The following is a 22,624-nucleotide window of genomic DNA, read 5'->3' as shown; positions in this document are numbered from 1 at the left end:
AACAAAAGGCACTCTTATAAGGCCACTCCTATCCATGAGTAGACAAGATGAATGGCAGATTCTTGCGCCTTGGATACATTGAAATCATCACAGAATGTGCAAGTCAAGTCACTATCTCTTTGCAAGAGGAAATTAATTTTCATCAATATCTGAATGTATAGTATATTGAAGTATGAGCCCTATGAGCCAGTGCATCCAGAAAACATGAATAAGATCTATGGCAACTGATTAATATTCTCATAAATGTCTGGATATAAACTGAAGTATGGGTCCTATGAGTGAAAGCATCAAGAAAGCATACTTGAAATCAGTGGCAAAAACTAGCTGTGTGTAGGCTGTTCTGCAGACAAATAAATTGGACGATGGCACGGCAAAATTTACTTTGGAGAGCATTCCTGGTGTCCACCTGTGGTTATTCTCCCCAAATCTCTCTTCAGGGGTCCCTTCTGCAACACATGAAGTTATCACACAGTAACATCTGAACATATTCATATAACTTCACATATTACAGAATGGACCCCTGGCTCTGAAGACAAGTACTAGGGCAGAGTTCTGACTAATGAATCCCTAACCGTGTATGTCTGCAATTACCCTGAAGTCACCCACAAGATGGAACGAAACAAGACGGAATGAATAAGCTTACTACAGGGAACTGAAAGTTGTTCTGTAATACCGTAACTGCAGAAAACTGTCCAATTAGACTAGATTATGCTCCTCCCTCCCACTTTGCACCAGTCCAGTATCTCGCATTTGTCTCCCAGCCCTTGCCATTGGCATTGACCTCCGGCAGTGTTCCACTCGGCTAAACCACAGCCTACATTTCCAGGCTCTGAGCACACCAAGTGCAGAATCTGCTTGCACATAGCTGGGTCCCAGGGATCAAATGGTTGCCTGCACTCTTGCCTCCTTAAGGAGACCTCTAAGGAGGAGGTGGATGGACACCACAGTGGTCCTTATTCTTCTGGTCTGTCTGTGGGGTGAGTGACTCGTCTCCATTTAAGCTGCAGATTATAACATTTAGTGCAGCTCTTCTGTTTCCAACTGACTAGAGCCTTGGAGTCTTCTAGCAATGTTTGAGAGTTGGGGTGGGGAGTAGAGGCAGAAAGAAAGGCAAAGGGATATATTTTCTGTTTCTGTGCTCATGAATCTCCTCCTATTGCTAAAGGGCTAAGGCTCAAGAGTGCTTCCCCATACTAACCCTGAGTACTGAGACAGTCCTTCCATGAAGTAAGGTGAGGAGTTTGCCTCAGGCAGCAGATTGTTGGGACACCTAATGGCACAGTGGGGAAGTAACTTGCCTAGGGAGCAAGAGGTTGCTGGTTACAATCCCTGCTGGTATATTTCCTAGACTATGGGAAACTCCTATATTGGGCAGCAGCAATATAGGAAGATGCTGAAAGGCATCATCTCACACTGCATGGGAGATGGCAATGGTAAACCCCTCCTGTATTCTACCAAAGAAAACCACATGGCTCCGTGGTTGCCAGGAGACATCAATGACTCAACGGCACAACACAACTTTAGCGTAACGGCAAGATGTTATCCAGTTCCACTTTTTTTAAAAAGCCCTGCCTCAGGCACACAGAGCATATTGTTGCTATGGATTTTGCTGGTGGGGGGCTTTTTGATGGACTGGGCAGAAGGGTTGTTTCTCCTCCCTCCTGAAACCTCCCTGTATAGTTTAGGGAGTTTAAAACTTCATGGCATTAATCCCCTCCACAATTCTAATCTCCACCTCAAGAAAATTTTCTTTAAGGGATTTAAGCAAGCTAACCTCCCCCGCTCCATTTTTCCCATCAGACAATAGTCTATGGCTCAACTCCCCTCACCATTCTCTACTTACCGGAAGCTCCCCGGCCCTTGTTGACCCATTTTGTCCCCCAACCCTGCAAATATGTATTTCTGTTGATTTACAAACTAAAACGCTTCCACATTTCTAGGAAATCCAAGTGTACAGAAAACACTTCCTTTTTCAGGGTTCGTTTCACTTTCAAACTGATGGGCACCCCAGTTCAATACTGGTGGGACCGTGGGAGTGATTAGGATGTTAGGCTAGCAATCTGACTCCTTGAGCACTCCTGGGTCCTGCGCTCCCCTTCAAGCTGCATCAAACAGCAGCTTTCCCACAGCTGGTTTGGCATGATAGCATTCGATCAGAAATGTGGCAAAATCTATCTGAAGGAAGAAGTACCATTGTCTAGCACGGGCAACAGATCCTGTTTGGGGCCATGCCACTTCCACCGGCATGCCACTTCCACTGGCATCCTTGCTCCGTCGTTTGGATTTATGGTCCATGTGGAATATTGTATTTGCTGTATGGTTTGCAAACTTCAAGAGGACAATAAATCAACTTTCTAGGTGAAGAAGAGATGGGGAGAACAACTAAAAACGGATTCATTTCTGAACAACCAGAGACTAGTCAGACAAATGTGGCCCACATATATGTGCCTGCCATAAGATAATGCATGCACAAATTTTGAAGCAGTAAAGAAGCAGATTAGGTTGAAAAGATTCATGCATTAAAAAACTGGAAATTGTTCATTACTCTTGCTGTGAGCAGGAAACAAGTTTGAATAATGTTACCTTTGCCTGGTCTCAGTTGCCTGGAGAACTTCACCCACTGGTTTATCAGCCAGTATCCTTCTGTTGGTCTTCCCAATCCATCCCTCAACATTCCACAGCTGCCCCAAAACTTTGGAAGGGGAAAATGGAAGTCTGTTTTCCTTCGCCTCAGGTCTTATATTCAGATTTCCTTTGTATATTTAAAATGTTAAATATGGTGGCCATGTTAGTCAGTAGTAGATTTCAAACAACAAAGTCTAGTGGCAGCTTAAGGACTAACCAATTGAGTGTGGTCAGCTAGGTCCATTCTGACCCACTTACCAGCTGGGTCTACTTCATGGGAGAAGGTATTCCCCACTTGAGAACTCATACCAACATTCTATTTGTTAGACTTTAGAATGCCTCAAGACTCTTTGTTGGCTTTGTGCAAATAGATGCTAACTGCAAATATCCACTTCATTAGTGTTTGTCATTCCTGTCTCCACCCAGAAGGTACAGTGAGCAACAGGTGTTGCTCCACCCAGAAGGTACATTGAGCAACAGTTCTATCCCACTTTCTGCCTCTCTCACCGAACCTGTAAGAAGACAAATGCCATGGGGAGGATTCTTGAGAAACTATCTCACCAGGATGCCCAGATAATCGGGATCTGTTGGCAAGGAATTAATTCTGGTTGTTAGATTTAAAAAAAAAAAGATTGAAAACAAGACAAGCAGAATAGCAGAGACTTTGATCATGGGCAATATATCATGGTGACCTAAACTAGCAAAAGCATAAAAATAATATATATATATATTGTTTGCCCCTGTGTTTGTGAGGCAGCTGTTAAGTCCGTGGGTTACACATAATTGGACAAAATCCTCAGTATTCTTATTCTTATTTATTTTATTTATTTATTTTATTAAATTTGTATACCGCCCCAAACTCCCATCCAGTAACAGGTTCTTTATTAATCACCTGAGGAGTTTGGGAATAGGGTGTACTGGTTTGCAGTGGTTCCGTTCCTATCTCTCGGGCAGATTTCAGATGGTGTCACTTGGAGATAGTTGCTCTGTGGAACAAGAGTTATTGTATGGTGTCCCTCAGGGCTCCATGCTTATCTCTGATGCTTTTTAACAACTACATGAAACTTTTGGGTGAGATCATCAGGGGATTTGGAGCTGGTGTTAGCAATATGCTGATGGCAACCAAATCTATTTCTCTATGACATCATCTTCAAGAAATGCCATAGCTCCACTATCCTGCTATCGGCAATAACAGGATGGATGAGGGATAATAAATTGAAGTTGAATCCAAACAAGATGGAGGTACTAATGGTGAGAGGTCATAATTTGAGGAATGTGGTAGGACTTCCTGTTCTTGATGGGGTTGCAGTCCCTCTTAAGAACAGGTTGCACTCCCTCTAAAGGAACATAATGGGAGTGCTTCTTGGTCCAGGCCTCACCCTGGTGTCTTAGGTGGAGGCAATGGCCAGGAGCACTTTCTATCAATTTCAGTTTATATGACAGCTGCGTCCATTCCTTGAAGATAATGATCTCAAAACTGTGGTGCACTCACTGGTAACTTTTTGGCTTGACTACTGAAATGCGCTGCACGTGGACTGCCTTTGTATGCCATTTGGAATCCTCAGTTAGTTCAAAATGGAGCAGTCAGATTTTTCCCCAGGGTTTTTTGAAGAGACCATATTATGCCTGTTTTAAAACAGCTGCACTGGCTGCTGATATGTTTCCAGGCAAAATACAAAGTGCTGGTAATTACCTATAAAGCCCTAAATGGCTTATGACCAGGTTACCTGGAAAAGCACCTTCTTCAGAATGATCCCCACTACACTTTAAGGTCATCATGTTGTTGTGCACCGCCCAGAGCTATTTGGATGGGGCAGTATATAAATGTAATTAAATAAATAAACAAAGCAGGGGAGGTCTGTCTCTGACTGCTGCCAGCTTGTTTGGTGGTGACTTGGGATCGGACCTATTCTATAGCTTCTCCGAGGCTCTGGAATAGGGATGTGCAAACCGGTTCGGGGGACCTTTTACAGGCCTCCGAGCCGGTTCAAGCCCTGGCCGGCTCGAAGGTTCAACGGCAGGGACATGCTTTGAAGGGTGGGGGAGGATGCACTTACCCTACACCGCGTCTCCCCCACCAGCGTGCGACATCCGAAAAGCCAGTCGGGGAGGCATTGTACCTTCCTGTCGCCCTGTTGCAACATTTACTGGACGTACCCAGAAGTACGAGGTGCACCTGCATGCATCACACGTGCGTCACACTCGCACACATCAGGTGCGTGCATGCAATGCATGCGGCACATGCCCACACAATGCACACAGGTGCACCTCGTACTACTGGATATATCCGGTAAACATTGCAACAGGGTGGCAGGGAGGTACGCTGCCACCTTGACCAGCTTTTCAGATATTACATGATCTCTGAATGCATCCTCTCTGAATAACATCCATAGGGAATGCATCCTCTCCCGCCCTTAATGGCACCTCCCCATCTAACCGGCCCCCGCTGATTCCGTGCACAGCCCTACTCTGGAATGCATTTGCTATGGATGTTAGAGGCTGAAGAGTTTTCGGAGCCTTTAAAAGAGCCTTAAAAACATATCTTTTTAGCCTAGCTCTTAATGATTACTGAAATGATTTTAAACTGGTTATGATTTTGTCTTAATGAGTTATTTATTAATTATCTGTTTTTATATTTGTTAACTGCCTAGAGCTGTATGGGTGAGGTGGTATAAAAGTCTAATGAATAAAATAAATCAGCATTGCCATCATTCTGAATATACTTCTTTGAACATCACTTTCAGCATGTGATCTCTGCTTGTCTAGGATTACCTATGTGACCAGCTCAGGAAGCATTGGCCGCACTCAAAACTGGGTTATTGTTGGGTTTTTGTTTTCTTTCAGTGATGTAAGCACATAGCTATATAGCATCATAACATCCACTACATTATCCCTGTTTGACTAAAATCATTATAGGAAGGAAAATAAAGCATAACCATGAAAAACAATAAGTTCCACTAAGAACTCATCCACAGACTTTCCTTTCACTATAATTTTAATTGATAATTACTGCAAATTCATGAACCTTTTTTGGCAAACACCAACAAATGCAATATGCAGGGTATAGTTAAACATCAGTTACTCATCTGTAAGAACAGGGTGCACCGTGCATAGGTGAAGGACAACAATGAGAGAATGATGTCATTATAAAATACACCATTGTAATGTCCATAAGTGGCATTACAACTGTACCAAATATGGTCCAAATCAGTCCAGGCATTGCAAAGTTATTATGGACACACACACGGGCACATACATGGATAGTAATGTGATCTCATAAAGCTACTTTCCATGAGGAAAGTATGCTAAATGCACACCATTGAAATGTCCCTTTGGGGCATTATAAGTGTACTAAATTTTATCCAAATTGGTCCAGGCATTGCAAAGTTGTTAGGGGGGCACACACACAACCACCATCTTGAAATGGATTCTGGAATTCATTCATGGGATATCTAGGTTTAATGTCCTCTATAATCCTAATATGTATGCCAAGTTTGGTGCAGATCAGTTTGGCAGTTGACAAGTTAGCTCACTTCCACCTCAAACATTCACGCATCTGCCATCTTAAATTGGAGTGGATGATGTCATCACAAAATACATTGTTGTGGTGCCCCTATGCGACACTACCAATGTTCCAAATCTGGTACAAATCTGTCCAGTCATTGCAGAGTTGTTTGGACCACACCAACAGGCATGCACAGATGGACACACAGACACACAAGATGATTTCATAAGACTACTTGGCAAGAGGAAAGTAGGTTAAAAAATGGTGCTCAAGCAGCAGAGAACAAAGCTGGCTTGGAAAATGAACAGAATTGTTTTCATTAAAAAAAACAAAACCTTTGTAGTTTCTACTATATGTGAGTTGAGGAGGGGCGAAACTCACCCATCTCTGTGTGGAAGCAGTTACTTTTGCAAATCAAATCAGCTAATGTCACTGAACTATGTTTGCTATTCCCTAGTTTTGTGACATAGCACTCATTTGCCCAAGCAAGAGCCCTTTGTTTAGAGTTTAAAAGATCGAAGTTGTGAAAGGAATGACTTGGAACATAGGAAGCTGCCTTATACCAACAGACCATTGGTCCATCTTGCTCAGTTTTGTCTACATAGACTGGCAGAGTCAGCAAGGCTGCTGGCAGGAGTCTCTCTCAGCCCTATCTGGAGGTGCCAGGGAGGGAACTTGGAACCTTCTGCATGCCAGCATACAGGTGCTCTTCCCAGAGCAGCCCCATCTCCTGAGGAGAATATCTTACAGTGCTCACACGTCTCCCATTCAAACAAAGCTTAGATGGACCCTGCTTAGCAAAGGGGACAAGTAATGCTTGCTACCACAAGACCGGCTCTCCTCCCCAGAGAAAGAGATTATTTGAGAACAATATGTTGCATTAGCAGCTGAACAAAGTGGAATGCACAATACTGAGGATGTGAGTAAAAGCTCAACAATCCCCTTTATGAAAGGGGAACTAACCTTTTGAGTATCTCTGTGTTCTGCAGATACATGAGGGGTGATAAGAACATGCCAGCCAACCACCCCTTTGGTATTCACACTTTTCACTCTTATCTCCAAAGTCAAGTGCTCCGCTCAGCATTGTCATGGCATTCTCATCATACATTGTTTATGGACATTAATATCCCACCCTTTTGCCAAGGAGGTTGTGGGGCATACATAGTTCTTCCCACTCTTTTATTGAAACTGTGTGAGATTAATTAGACTGAAAGAGAGTAGCTGGCTCAAGGTCACCCAGTGAGTTTCATGGCTGAGCCAGGACGTGAGCCCAGATCTCCAGAGTCCTAGTCCAACATGCTAATTGCTGCAGCATACTGGGTCATTTAGAACCCTGGTCAGACCTGGTAAACTAATTTGTATGTGGTACAAATCACAATCTGGCCTAGACAGGACCTCTTGGTTTGTAAAGGAAATTCACTGTTACATGAGCCCGCTCAGAATCATGTATTATGTGTTGGAACTCTGATAGCAATTGGATTATTTCTAACCAGAAAGTGAAGAGTCAATTTTATCTTTAATTTCTGAACAGAGGGAGGAATTAATATGTTAACAGATTCCTGCATACCACCTGCACATACAAACAGATTGCTTTCTCTCCATCCGAAGGAAATATAACCACTGGTGTAGGGAGGTTAGCGGCAGCCCCCCTAGCTATGCCCCCTGTGTTTGACATCAGATGCAGGGGGCACGGTTTTCCTCGCAAACAGGGCCACACGCCCCATTTGTGAGCAAAATCCAGCCAGCGCTGTTTTTGCGGCACATAGCCCTCCCACTCCCAGCCACACTGCGAATGTGGTGCTGGCTGTATTTTGCCCACAAACATGACTGTGTGGATTCTTCAGAACCAGCTGATCACACTTGCTAACTCACTCTCTGAAACGCAGTTTACTTAGTTAGGGTCAAACTGGTGACTGCAATAGGATTATTGAATTGTTCCGTAGAGGCCAGTAAGGTACCATTGATGATGATTTTTGAGGACGTCAGAGTTGTACGGCAACAGGTAGTTTGTGAAGCTGCAGAACGGGCCTGCCTGGAGCACCATTTCGTTGAGGAGATTTCCTCATCTAGCTGCATGATGTAACATGCAGAGGGACAGAATCAGGCCTTAGTCAGTGCCCAGCAAAGCCTTGGGAGAAAATAACAGCAAGCCTGGAGAAGATGCTGATGTTGTGTGCTCAAGTAAGTTCATGGGTTGAATCCCATTTTACTTTTAGAGTTGCCACTAGTGAGAAATATCCAGACTGGCCTGCTTCTGTGTCTTTAACCACAACTTGATTTGTGATAATCAGCAAACAAAGCTTTTCAGTGGCAAATCAGTTGCTGTTAAAGGCCTAGGATGGAAGCTGTGAGTTTTTGGCCCATCGCTGATCTAAGAGTTGCAGAGGGAGGGGGGTTCACTCACCCCATTACATTTTTCTGCCCAACTCTTTTCTCAGCTATGGTCCCTCTTGGTTTCCTTTGGTTCTTAGGGAGCGGTGAGATAAGCCATTCATCCTTAGTCTTCTTTGCTTTTACTGATGCCATACAAGACCCTAACTCCCTGTTTCCAGTCCCTACCCCTTCCTGATTTTCCCTTCCTGCTCCTGTTTCATTTCAGCCACACCTTCTCCTAACAACTGTTTATTTGCCCTTCTCTCCCCAGGTGTCTCAGCTCCTTCAGATGTCCTGGTGCCTACCACAGACTCTGCTGCTAGTAAGTGCCTCTCCATCTGCTCCCCACTTGGCCTTTGTGGTCTCCTTCCTCTTGCCCTGCCGGCGGACCATGCAAGCTAACCTTTTGCCTCTTCTGGGCTGTCTATGCTGGGCCTCAAGCCTGATATTAGCTGGAGGACCCTGTCATAACTGCAACTCACCATGTCCTCCTACCACTATGCTGGGTCTTTGCCGTGTGGGTGCCCACCAGGGCTTGGGGTGCCCACCAGGGCTTTCCTGTTACCTCAAGATTATCAGTGAAGAGGGGGGCCCTATGGTGACCCAAAAGAAGCCAATGAAAACAACCGGCAACCCTAAACATTAGAGTCATCACAATTTTTGTAAAAAAGATACATTATGTCTGGTGCATCTGGCTTATGAAGTGTGCTCTTCTATTTGATGGCTGGTGGTATTTACCACAATATCGGAAATGTTTATACAAGAACAGGATCTGTGAGGTAGCAAATACCACAGGAAGAAAACTTCTTGTCTTATGCCATCACATAAACCTGAGCCCAGCTAGTGCAGGAGCTACAGCATTGTTTCTCAGAAACAATGGAATTTCTGGGGACTCTCTTTATACACCAGAGACCAAAAGAGTATCCCTTTCAGTATGAGTAGTGCTCCCTGGGGTGCTTCCCTATATGCTCCCTATACAGAGACACTTGGGCCACTTCCAGATGTCATGGAAAACCTGAAGCAAACTCACTTCAGATTCGCCCCCTCTGGGTGGCTCCATGGCTCTGATTCCCACCCCCTGCTTCCAGTTGAATGCTCAGTTGTAAGTAAGATTCCTTACCTAACTGAGGGTCTGAAGGCCGGAGTTTGTCATCTGGTTTGGGCAACTCACCCAAACCAGAGTTAAGGGAGGAAGCTTACACTCCTTGGGCTGGCATGACTTTCCTTCATGGGTCTCAAAAAGCCTGCACAGCCAGTTACCACCCCCTTTCAGGCTCTGAGAACGCAGCTCCGGTTGTCTGTGTTAGGGATCGGGCAAGAGAACCGTAGATTCACTGAACCCCCGGCTCTAAATAACATCCAAAGGTGGCCTTGAACTCCCTTATTGGATCCTGTCAGTGGTTCCCTTGCCACCCAGAGTCAGGGTAGAGGCTGGTTTTGCTCTCACTGCAACATTCTCCTCAAGTGCAGTGTGTTAGCTTTTCACCTTGAGTTAACAGAAAGCATTCACTCAGGAGAAAGTACTTTTGGAGATGCTCGAGGTGTGGGGGCTGCGACCTGTTCCTAGTGATGCCAGCCTCAAAAATAAATGATGATCCCTTCTACACATCTCCACGTCTTCATCTGCATAGCTGAAGCCTGCTATACCAGAACCTGACATAATCCTACAGTAAATGAGCTTTCATATAGATAGATGTTCGTCACAAGCAGTTCCCATAATGATAGTGGCTGACATACGGAGCAAGGAAGCACTGATGGAGCAACCTAACCAGAACTTCCAAACTAACTCCCCTGGTGCACTGGGGAAAGGGCAATTTTGATGCTCTCTCCTTCCCCAGCAAGACTTCTGTGCCAACCAAAAATATACCCCTGAGTGTTGCACTGCCCTTGGGGAGATATTTTCAGGTGGCACAGAGGACTTCCTGGGGAAGGGGAAGGCATCAAAAATGGCCACTTCCCCACTGCACCTCACACCAACAGAAGTTCTGTTAGGCTGCTCTCTCGCTGCATTGGTGCATCCTTGATCTGTTTACCATGCAGTGATTTTAGCCTTGCTAGTGCAATCCTCCTTTTTCAGGGGTTTGTGCTAACATGGTTGGATTTTCAGGTGAAATGCCTTGCAAGGAGCTTCCATTGTGGTGGAGCCCCCACACAGCTCCTTTCCAGACAGCTACAGTAATATATGGATTCATCCCTCCAGACTGGTATACCACAGTGGTGACTGCGGTGCAGAAATTTAGCAAATGAGATCAGTGGATAGGAAACAGGGCTGGGATATCTGTGGGGGGGAACAACCACACATCAAGCTGTGACTGAGAGGCCTAATGACTTCCTCTTTCCTTGGCTACCATTCATGCAATATCTAGAGTTCTCTAATGTATATTCTACTCCAGTATAATGTAAATACCTGTAATTATGAATTAGTTAGTTAGATCTGGGGGGAAATTGAGCTGCTTTTGTAGGAAAGGGGGGCATATAGTTTGTGAAATGCTGTTTAGGAAATTTAAGGTTTTAGGTATGTTTTTATTTTAAAAGATGTATACCCCACCTTTTGCGATCACTTCAAGGGAGCTTACAAAAACTCCAAATACACTAAAATATAAAAACAAATAAGAAGCACAAAAACAGAGGGAGCCAGTAAGAGAACATCAGTTCATAGAATCATAGGAGGTCAGAGTTGTTGCAGAGGACTTTGGAAGTCTTCTGGACCAATCCCCTGCTCCGTGCAGGAAACTACTACAGTCTCTCCAAAAGGTGTCTGTCCAGCGTATGTTTGAACACCTCCAGGGAAGGAGAGCCTGCCACTGAATGAGGCAGACTGTTGGACAAGTCTTACAGTTAGGAAATATTTCCTGATGTTTAGCCTAAATCTGTTTCCTTGCCATTTTAGTTCTGCCCTCAGGAGCAACTGGAAACAAGTCCACTTCTCCTTCTATATGACAGCTGTCATATGTGTTGGAACTGGGACCCTAGTAGCAACTGCTCTCAGCTGCAATGTCCCATAGTGACCACTGGGGGGCTTTAGGGTTATGGATAAAAAGTGCTGGACTCCTCCCTTCTTTGTTCTCCCAGTGCTAGTCTCCATTTTGTCTCTCCCAGAGATGGCTGTTTGTTTTACTCTCTCTCTCTCTCTCTCTCTCTCTCTCTCTCTCTCTCTCTCTCTCTCTCTCTCTTCAACCATGAGCTGTAGCTAAAATAAGCTGCAGGCTCTTTCCATTTGTTTGTAACCTTCTTAAATAAATCCTTGTGGTTCTTCAGTCCTAAAGAGGTCTCAAGACCTCTTGCTTCCTCACCAAACTAGTTTTGCTCTGCTATTTGGGGACTGAACCACCACTCTGCCCCTATATGCTGGTTGCCCTCTGGTGCTTCTGTAGTATCTCCTTTATCATTTCAGATCCCGCAGAGCTGAGGCTAGTCAACGGCTTTCATCGATGTTCGGGAAGAGTGGAAGTGTATCATACACAGTATAAAACTGTGTGTGATGATGGCTGGGACCTAAAGGAAGCCACAGTTGTGTGCAGGCAGCTTGATTGTGGAACAGCCATATCTGTCCAGCGAAGAGCTCAGTTTGGACAAGGATCTGGTCCCATCGGGCTAGATGGTGTGGAATGCACAGGAACAGAAACATCCTTAGTTACTTGCAAGCACAAGCCTTGGGAAAGCCATGACTGCAATCATGGAGAAGATGTTGGTGTTGTATGTTCTGGTAATCTGCTTTAATAATATATCATATCCCACTCCAGAAAGAGGAAGTGGAAAAGCAAGTAGGTTTTTCTAGCCTTTTTCTAGCATCCCTCCCAAGTATTCCTGATCTTCAGACATGTTACTGCTTTGAACCATTTTTAAAAACACTGAACTTCTGTTCCATGTTTCTTCTTACAAAATATTTTCCTGCTGATGGCAACTCCTTGATTGTGGCAAGGAAATTGTCTCACTCATCTGTCCTGAGCAGATCTCCAAATTTTGCAAGCTACCGCTTGGACAATAAGGAGGAGATCTGCAGTTCTGCACAAAATTGCAAGTGCAGGCACATTCTAGTATCAGAAGTAGGTAAATATATAGCTGGTGTCAGCACAAGCTGATGGTGGTGCGCTCTGGTATCTGGCATGCACTGCCTGCCAGAAAGAGAGGTGGCTCACTGATAGGTCTGTTGTTTGGGTCCACCATAATCTGAAGAATATCAAAAATTCATCACATGGAGCCACCTGTGCAGGCTGCTCAGTTAGTTTCTGCTGCTCAGTCATGAGGACCAGTTCCGACTGAAGCATTCTGTATGTCTGTAGCATAGTTCATTCATTTGCTTAGATTCATCTCTCAGAGTAACCCTTTGGCTTCTCTGCATGTTTTACTGATAGATGATCTCAGGCTGGTAAATGGCTCAAATCGCTGCAGTGGAAGAGTTGAGTTTCGGCCGCACCACAATTATTCATGGGGAACTGTTTGTGGCCATATGTGGGATTTAAAGGATGCTGAAGTTGTGTGCAAGCAACTGGGCTGTGGAAAAGCTGTGTCGGCCTCAGGAGGAGCTCATTTTGGACGCGGATCAGGTCCTATCTGGCTGGATGGCGTTAACTGCAAAGGCACAGAAGATGCCATCGCAAAATGCAAAGCAAATAACCAGGGGAGCAACAGCTGTAATCATGGACAAGATGCGGGAGTTGTTTGCTCAGGTAATCTGCAACAGCAACTTTGAAGTTTACAAAACAGGAATAAAGAACAATGTGCCAAGGGATAGGCTGTGTCCAAAGGAGAACCAAAAACTCTATGATGGGGAAGGGGGAACAGGAAACACAAGGCTCTGCGGCTTCCTGATCCTTCCTCATCAATCTTACTCCTGAAGCTGTTCTCACAGTTCTTAAAATGCTACGCCGAGTCTCCAGTTGGGAACTTGGCAACCCTAGGCAGATTGTGCAGACAAATTGTGCAGATTGTACCAGGGCCAGCCCAACCACAGACACAGAGGCATTTTAAATGTTTGTTGACTGGGTGATATCCCTTGCATTCCAGAGGTTTGTTTTATTTATTTATTTGAAATATGTATGCCCCACCCCTCCAGTACACTGCTGCTCATCGCGGCTCACAACATTAACAAAGCAGATACAATGTAAAATAAAAGATTAATAAATTTAAACAAGTTTAAAAACCAGGCTAAAATCACATTTAAAATTACCATTTTTTAAAATCATATTAAAATTTATTAATAAAAAGCTAAAAACCGAGAACTAAAGAACCTACCAGATAAAGCAACAGATAAAACATTAAAAAGACACTTTTAAAAAAACTTCTAAAAACTTTTTAAATTATAAGTGTTTAATTGGGTGTTTTTTTTAAACACTGAAGGAGGGAGCATGGCGAAGCTCTTTGAGGAGGGTGTTCCAAAGCCAAGGGGCCACAACCAAAAAGGCCCTGCCTCTAGTCCCTGCCAACCGGATCTATGTTAGTGGTGGGGCCATGAGCAGGGCCCAAGATGCTCCGTGGAGGGCCCCGGCAGGTTCATATGAGCGAATGCAGTCCAATAGGTACCATGGCCCCAAGCCATGTAGAGCTTTAAAGGTCAAGACCAGCACCTTGAATCCAGCCTGGAAGTGGACTGGTAACCAATGAGGCTGTTGCAGGATGGGTGTGACTCTCATAAAGTGACCTGCGACCATAAGCATCCTTGCAGCAGCATTCTGGACCAGCTGAAGTTTCCAAATAGTCTTCAAGGGCAGCTCCAAGTAGAGTGCATTGCAGTAGTCCAATCTGGATGTTACCAATTCATGAGTGACTGAGGTCAGGTCCAACTTCTCCAAGTAGGGTCGTAGCTGTTGTACCAGCCATAGCTGGTCAAAAGCACCTCTGCACACCATCACCACCACCTGTGCCTCCAAGGACAGTGCCAGGTCCAGAAACACCCCTACACTGTGAACTTTGTCTTTCAGAGTGAGTGTGACCCTTTCCAAGACCAGATTTACCTCAATTCTTGGATGATCAGTTTTACCAACCCAGAACACTTCTGTCTTATCTGGATTAAGTTTCAGCTTGTTTGCCCCCCCATCCAGTCCAGGACAGCCTCCAAATCCAACTGTCTGTCCAGGACAGTTCAGGGCATCTACTGCCTCCCTGGTGTCTGCAGATTTAAAAGATTGGGTCAAGCTGGGTGTCGTCAGCATATTAATGGCACTCAGCCCACACCCACGGATGTCCTCTCCCAGAGGTTTCATGTAGATGTTAATCAGCATAGGGGACAGAATAGATCCCTGTGGCATCCTATAGGCCAAAGGCCAAGGGGTGGAGCAGGTGTCCCCCAGCACCACCTTTTGTGTACGACCCTCCAGGTAGGAAGAGGGCCACCATATAACCATGCCCCCAAGTTCCAACCTGGAGAGATGACCCAGAAGGATACCATGGTCATGGTATCGACAGCCACTGAGAAGTCCAGGAGAATCAACAGTGTCACATGCCCTCTGTCTATCTCCCGGCATTGGACCTCAACCAGGCTGACCAAGGCAGTTTCTGTCCCATATCCAGGCCAGAAGCCAGACAAGAAAGGATCTAAGTAATCAGATTCATCCAGGGCTTCGTGGAGCTGAGATGCCTCCTTGCTCTCCAACACCTTGCCCAAGAAGGGAAGATTAGAAACTGGTTGAAAGTTATTTAAATCAACTGGGCCCAATGAGGACTTTGCGGGTGGGGTGGGTGGGACCGAATGACTGCCTCATTCAGCTGAGTGGGCACTACCCTCTCTGCTTCAGAGAGGCATTTACCACCCCTGCCATCCATTGACCCAGTCACTTCTTAGCAGCCTTCACCAACCATGAAAGTCAAGGGTTGAGCTTGCACGTGGTCGGCCTCAGCCTTCCAAACAGCCTGTCCAGCTCCTCAGGCAACACAGTCTAAAAACCATCTTATATAACAAGACCATATGGTACATTGACAAAATCCAGTTCTGGTGCCACAAAAATTTTAGCATCCAAGTCAGAATGGATATGAGCAATTTTATCCGTAAAATGTAATGCAAATTGATCACAGCAGGCTGCTGAGGGTTCTGTTTGATGGTCTTTGGGGCCCTCACATAGGAGGCCCCAAATCATTTTTTTAAAAAAGCTCCTCTTGGTGACATTGAGCAGACGTGATGGTGACAGAAAATGTGGATTATTTTTGCCACCATCACTGCCAGAATAGGCCCTAATATGGGATCTAGTTTGTATTCAGTCACATTCATTCTGAGTTTCCATCAACAATGCCTAAGTCATCTACCAGCCTGCTTCATTGTCTGCAACTCACCTGTATACCAGGGAGTTGCTTGGATTTGGTGGAAGAGGATGCCTAGATGCAACCATGTCAATTGCCTGACCCATCTTCCCATACCAGAGGGAAACCCAGGTACCAACAGGATCATCCACTCTCTCAGCAGGAAAATCCCTAGAGCCATTAGGAATCCATTACAGTCCATAAGCCTACGCGGGACTATCCTAACTGGCCCCCCACCCCTGCATAGGTATATTGTCTACCCTCAGTCCAATATTCACCAGATAGTGATCTGTCCATGACAACGGTATTAAGGCCTCCTGGAACACCAATCTCCACCATTGACCCAAAGACAAAGTTGAGCATATGGCCTGCCACATGTGTGCGGCCAGAAATCTGTTGAGACAAGCCCATGGTCGTCATGGAGGACACGAAGTGTCCAGATAAGGTGGCCCACATGACAAACAGACAAGGTGGCTACACCAGACAAGGTGGCCTCCACATGGACGTTAATGTCCCCCAAGACTACCATCCTCGGGGTCCTCAACAGCACCTCAAGTAGCTCAGACAGAGAGAATGTTGGACAGCAGGGTGGGTGGTATATCAACAGAATCCCAACTTTGTTTTGTGATCCCATCACTGTGTGCAAGCATTCAAACTGGTCAGAGTGGTGGCAGTGCATCTGGTGAGGGGAATGGTCTACAGTGAACCAGGGCAACCCCACTTCCCATCCCATCCTGCCTTGTCTGATGCTGCACCCAGAAACCTGGTCGGCACAGCTGGGAGAGGAGTACATCTCCCACCTCATCCAACCAAGTCTCCATAATACACACCAGGTCAGCATGCTCATCCAGGATAACCTACTGGATGTCTGTGGTCTTTGCATGTATAGACCTAGCTTTTAAACGCAGCAGCTTCAGGCAAGGTGGGCTGTTTGGGAGAGTTACTGAGGTCTCCATAGATGGAAAGAGGACTAGAGGATATGATGGCTTTGATATAGCCAGCACACCTTCCCCTCATCTGGCATGTCCTACTACCAACACCATCTCACCCTCTGCCAAGGACAGCCTCAATTGGAAGAGCCTTCTCCAAAGAAACATGTCCTGCTGACACATATTGTGAAGGTTGTGCTTTAGAACTTTCCATTTTCTACTTGTGGCCACCCAGCCAGGCTGTAGACACAGTTGCAAAGGAAAGAAAACTATGTCAGATAATTTTTTTAAAGGAATTCCCATCAACTTAGTATTTTGTAAGATCCTGGAGTGTAGGACATACAGCATATGTCTAGGGCAGAAGAAAACCTTGGGTCAGCAGCCCTGGGTTCTTTCTTTCTCCTTCTCTGACCTCCTGTTTTTGCCTTTCTTCTGAAGTGAAGTTTCATTTTCACTGAGCTTTGCTAAACTTCCAGAGAGCAATAGATGGCCACTTCCAGAAAGTAATAAAAAGAGCTTTAACAGTGCTTTTCCAAGTGGGATTTATTCCCTTTCTATGCACAGCAGGCTTCCATAGGGCCCATTCAGATGTAGTTACAAACCACAGGTTCAGTGAACCTGTGGTTCTCTTCCCAGTCCCCCAACATGCTCCCAGATGTGCCAGAGCTGCTCTCTCTGAACCTGGAAGGGGGCAAAAACTGGTTGTACAAACTTTCTGGGGCCCAGGAAGGAAAGCCATGCCAGCCAATGAAATTTAAGCAGCAGGAGGAGCTTCCTTCCTTATCTCCGGTTTGGACACACCAGACAACACACGCCAACCTCCAGACCCTCGGTTTGAGAAGTGAACCTTACTTAAAACCAAAGGTTCGTCTAGAGACTGGGGATAGGGATTGAAGCCACGGTTGGATCCCAGAACCATGGCTCCAACTATTCAGACATCATGAGGAGCTAACCTGAGGTGAGTTTGCCTCAGGTTTCTTGTGACATCTGAACACAGCCATAGCCTTAGGCAGCAGGAATGCATGCTCTGTTTTATGGACAGCAGGGCCCTAGCACAATTTACTCAACGGCACCTGCTTGGCAGCTCTTGCTTTTCCAGAATTTATTTATTTTTTTAATCAATTCTTCATGGTCAGCAGGTGCTGCCAAGAAAAACACACTAGGACCCTGCTGTCAATACATGCACAGTTCCGAGCATGCACAGTTCAAATTTTATGGTGGACTGGAACCAACCATCACTTGGTGGGTGGGGGCTGAGGTCAATTTTCAACATATTAATTACTGCATTAAAATTGATTATTAAAATATTAATTAAAAGAAGAGAGCAGAAGGTTGGAGTCAAGGGGAAAGCGGGATGAAGATTAGTGTCGGGGTAGACATGGGACATCTGGACTCAAGAAGCCAACTGCATTGAGCTGCTAATGCTTGTCAGCAGGACCGATCAAGTGCTCTTCATAGCTTCTCTTATTACGCAGGGCATTCCTTTTTGCAAAAAAAAAAAAAAAAATCCCTTTGGGCCACATCTGGTCCTATGTTGTGAAGGCCTGGTTTAGACCGAGCATGGATTGACACTGCCTAAGATTATGGAAGGCTGTAGGGGTGGCGGGTGGAAAAACAGTCTGCTCATGTTTGGGAAAATGCTGATCCAGTGCTTCTCATTGGCCTCTGTAAATAGCCTATGTTAATGGCAATTACGCTGTTCAAGAACTGAGCTTGCTAGATTAATGGAAAATACTCTGTGTAGTAGCTCAGCTCTCTGCAACCTAATCAGCACTTGGCAGCACTGAGGTTTCCTTGTCCCCTGCTTTTCTTGGTTTTCTTTTGACCATTAGACCCTTCAAGGTCAAGGATAAGCTGCATTTCATCCTTTTGTATTTTCACAAAGCTGGAAGCTTTTGCAGATAAGCTCTTAGCCAGAGAGTTGTCCTTCCCTAGAGTAGATGGAAAGGCCTCAAACCATATCCTTATACCTTAATGTAACATTGTGCATACTGGGCTTTTTGTAGAGTCATCCACAATCAATATGGATACAGTCAGACTAGCAGGTGGTCCAAACTCCTGCGCCGGAAGAGTTGAAGTGTTCTACCAGCAGCAGTGGGGAACTGTGTGCAATGGATGGAGCCTGCAAGATGCTAGTGTTGTGTGCAAACAGCTGGGCTGTTCAAAAGCTGTAAATACTTCAAAATTTGGAGGAGGACGTGGCCCCATCTGGCTGAATAATGTGAAATGTATGGGGTCTGAACAATCCCTCAAAGACTGCAAGGGTGGTACTGCAGGAGAACATGATTGTGTCCACAAAGATGATGTTGGTGTGGTGTGTTCAGGTAACTCTTACAAAGTTCAAAGCTTATTTAAAATGGAAGTAACCTTGGGAAACTGTGGTTTTTCGCAGAGGAAGGGAAGAGATGTTTTACCCTCCCCCCATGATTTTTCCACTCAAAATCTCCACATCTGCTTTTTCCCCTGTGGGTTCCAGACATGTGTTCACACTCACAAAAACACATTTGGAACCCTGAAGAGAGAAAATCAGATTGATTTTGAGTAGAAAACAGGAGAGAATTTAGAAAGATAATCACACAGGCATATTTAACCCTTATCCGGATTTTGGGGTGGGCTTTCCATCCCCAGCTGCCTAAATGTGCATAAACAAACAAACCATTTTGCTCCCAGCTATGCTCTTGTTGTCAGACTCTTACCTGCACTTTGGTACACAATATATCCACAAGTATGACCCCTCACCAGTGATTATATTTATGTTATTAATAAAAATATGTCACAGGGTAGAAAACTACCCCCAAATGAATGGGCTTTCCATAATGGGGTGGTTACTATCCCATTCCCATTATAAGTCAACTGGGAGAAAAAGCACCCCAGAAATGAATGGTGGGACATTATCTACCCATGCCCATGTTAAGCCATTTGGGATGGGGAAAGGCACGCTGTTTCTCTCTGGAAACTTCAGTTTTGTTTACCTTGATGAAGTTAGCGTCTCAAAATTAGTCTGAGGCACTGCATGGTTATGTGCACTTGAGTTAGGGCAGATGAAACCAACCCCTCCCAGAATGTCAGACATAGAGGCAAGTCTCACAATCAGTGAGACTCGCCGAGAGCGGGTTAGTGGGGAGGGTGGGCTTAGCCCACTCTCCCCACAGATGATCATTCAGGCAGCCCTGGACGGCTCCATGATGGAGCTGGGGTCTCCTCTTGTGTTGTTGTGGTGCGAAGCCGTGCCGCAGCAATACACAATCAAATAAACGGGGTTAGCGGAGTGCTCACTTCACTAACCTTGTCCAAGGGGAGGGGTATTCTAGCGGGTCACCCGCTTTAGAGAAACCGGGCTCAGCTGCAAGCCCGATGGTTCTCACACTCAGCCGCAATTGGGCTAGGCTCCCTTAGCCCAATTTCGGCCGATCGTGAGAATCGCATCATTGTGTTTGGAACATATAAAGCCTTTGGAAGCATCTGACCTCACAGAAACAGGGATTTTAGACCGTAGAACAAAAGCAAAATGACCAGAACTTCAGCAAGCTCAACAACATATCAGCTTGGAGTTTGGTTCCATGTGGAGAGAGCAAGATGTTGTAGAGGTGAGATGAGTGGCACTGAATAGTCTGCTGAACCTCACTCACCTGACGGTGAAGTTACTGCTAGTGAAAATATGAGATAATTGGTTGTATGAGAAGCAGATACAGCAACAAGTTATCTACAAACCAGTCTATCATTTGCCCACTGCACAGTGGTGAGGTGGGGACACAGTCCTCCGGTGAGAGGCCAGACCAAGAGATGTTTAATCCAGCAGGGGTAGGCAGTGAATGAGGCAACTCCCTCCCCTGCAATCTGAGTGAGTGAGTGAATGAGCCATCATGAACCCTGAGGGAAGAATCCAAATATTGCCTGAAGTCCTGGAGAGCCACTGCCACAGAGTAGAGATTACTTAAGAAAATGGCAAAACCACATGGGAAGTCTTCCTATACCAACCCCTTTGCTTTGGGCCAGGACACCAATGAGCACTTCTTTGCTCCAGCAGCATTAGTGAGAATTCTACTGAGATGTAACATGAGACCATGTTTGATGTGAACTCCCTCTTAATTAAAGTTCATCTCAGGCATTGATCACTCTCCATTGCTTCTGTTTCCCAGGCAGACGTTCCTCAGGTATTTCTCCCTGGTCCCCTGCCTTCTGGGTGATGTTTATGGTGGCTCGTCTGTCCTTTTTAGACTCTGTATGACATTTCATGTGTAAAGGTATGTCAATATATGTTTGAAACTCAGTGAATACATTAACTAGGAATTCTGTGTACATAATGTATATCCTCCATTCTTTTAATTGTGTTTAAAGAACAAATGATAATATCCATGGCTCAGGATGGTTTTTCTTCCTACCTCATTTTGAAGCTGGGGACAGAATATGGGTAGGACAAGCAGCTCCCGGTCAAACTCCCAGCCTCTGCCCTAGTTTTTAACTGACGCACAATCGGCAAACAGGAGCATGCACAGCTCCTGAATTAGGGTAGGAGGATAGGAGGTGTCTACCCTAATGTTGATTGTGTGAACTGCCCTAACATATCTCACATTTTTTTTTTAAAAGAGATTTGTAACTGTTCTTCAATTGTATTACCACAAATGGAGCAAGATGAAAAGGAGGGAGGTGGTTTGTTGCTACAATAGCATCCTTCTAGCAGTGGTCGCTTTTAACTTATGACATGATAGTATTATGGTGGTTTTTATGTCTGATCCTAATATTTATAAGCATTTATAAACATTTATAAGCATATAAGGTATTTAAGAGAATGCCTTCTGCATTATGAACCTCACCAGCTCTTCAGGGGAGGTACATCTGAGGGTGCCACCGCCTTGTCTGGTGATGGCTCAAAGGAGGGCCTTCTCTGTAGTAGCCCCAGGGCTGTGGAATGCACTTCCTGCTGAGATTAGAGCTGCTCCATCCCTGTTAGCTTTTAGGAAACAACTGGAGACACATCACTTCTGCCAAGCTTTTTAGCAATTTGGTAGTGTTTATGGGGATTTTAATTTGATATTGCTGTGTTTTAAATGTTAGAATTTATTGGTTTGTTTTATTGCTGTAAACCACCTAGAAACCTTGGTAGTTGCCGGTATACAAATATGTTAGATAAATAAATTGAAAAGGCAGAAGAGGGGGTAGGCAATACATGGAGATATTTTATCCATCTTTTTCATTATCACATTTGCAACTTGTATAATATAATTTGTGTTTGCTTCCTAGGAAGAAGCATAATTTCCAGTTGTCCAACTTCAATAGCTGCAATCAATTTCAAATATCTATGTCTTACCACCCTGCTAGTCATGTGAATTTCTGGAAGCAAATTGAATAAAGCAATTACGTTTTCTGATTACAGAATGGGGTTGCTCTGCAGCAAGTCATTTCAAGGATGCATCCTACATGTTATCTGCCTTTAGACATACATACACTCAGAATAAATCTATTTCAGATGTCCTCCCCCCCACACACACACAATTTAACCCAAAATAATTTGTAATCTATCATTAAGTGACACACTGTTCTTTTGGAGTGAATACAAGCTTACCCTGATCAAAACCACTATGAACACTCTGACCTTCAATTGTACCAGATAAAACAAAAGGTTACCCATTGGGGCCATTCACACAACCTACTGGGCAGGTGGGGGGAAGGCTTCTCAATCCTTGCCTACCCTCAGATGAAGCTTTGGTAGTCGGTGGAAGCACGGAACATGTTCCCACACGACCAGCCCTGCTCTGTGCAGTGTGAGGCAGAGCAGATTGATCTGAGGCTGGGACTCATTGTCCCAGCCTTCATGAACCCCACAATGCACCATGAGACACGGGTAATGCATTGGGGTATTCCCCCAGGAGACTGGCACTCTAGACTAGCAGGGATTCCCAGATGTTGTTGACTACAACTCCCAGAATGCCCAGCTGCAAGGGCTTTTGCTTGGGGATTA

General features: G+C 45.0%; 1 protein-coding gene across 1 annotated transcript; it reads left to right on the top strand.

Moving 5' to 3' along the window:
* Positions 1 to 790: 790 nt before the first annotated feature.
* LOC128330181 (deleted in malignant brain tumors 1 protein-like) lies at positions 791 to 22,035 on the top strand. The gene is made up of 7 exons (XM_053262620.1): positions 791 to 977; positions 8,775 to 8,825; positions 11,898 to 12,209; positions 12,859 to 13,173; positions 18,672 to 18,989; positions 20,805 to 20,909; positions 21,907 to 22,035. Exons 1-6 carry the CDS (start codon positions 884 to 886, stop codon positions 20,891 to 20,893), a joined length of 1,179 nt encoding a protein of 392 aa, XP_053118595.1. The 5' UTR covers positions 791 to 883; the 3' UTR covers positions 20,894 to 20,909; positions 21,907 to 22,035.
* Positions 22,036 to 22,624: the final 589 nt, after the last annotated feature.

This window comes from Hemicordylus capensis, chromosome 6, assembly GCF_027244095.1.
Source record: "Hemicordylus capensis ecotype Gifberg chromosome 6, rHemCap1.1.pri, whole genome shotgun sequence".
Classification (NCBI taxonomy): domain Eukaryota; kingdom Metazoa; phylum Chordata; class Lepidosauria; order Squamata; family Cordylidae; genus Hemicordylus; species Hemicordylus capensis.
Note: the sequence above shows the minus strand (reverse complement) of the source record. Positions and strands in the feature narration are given on the sequence as shown.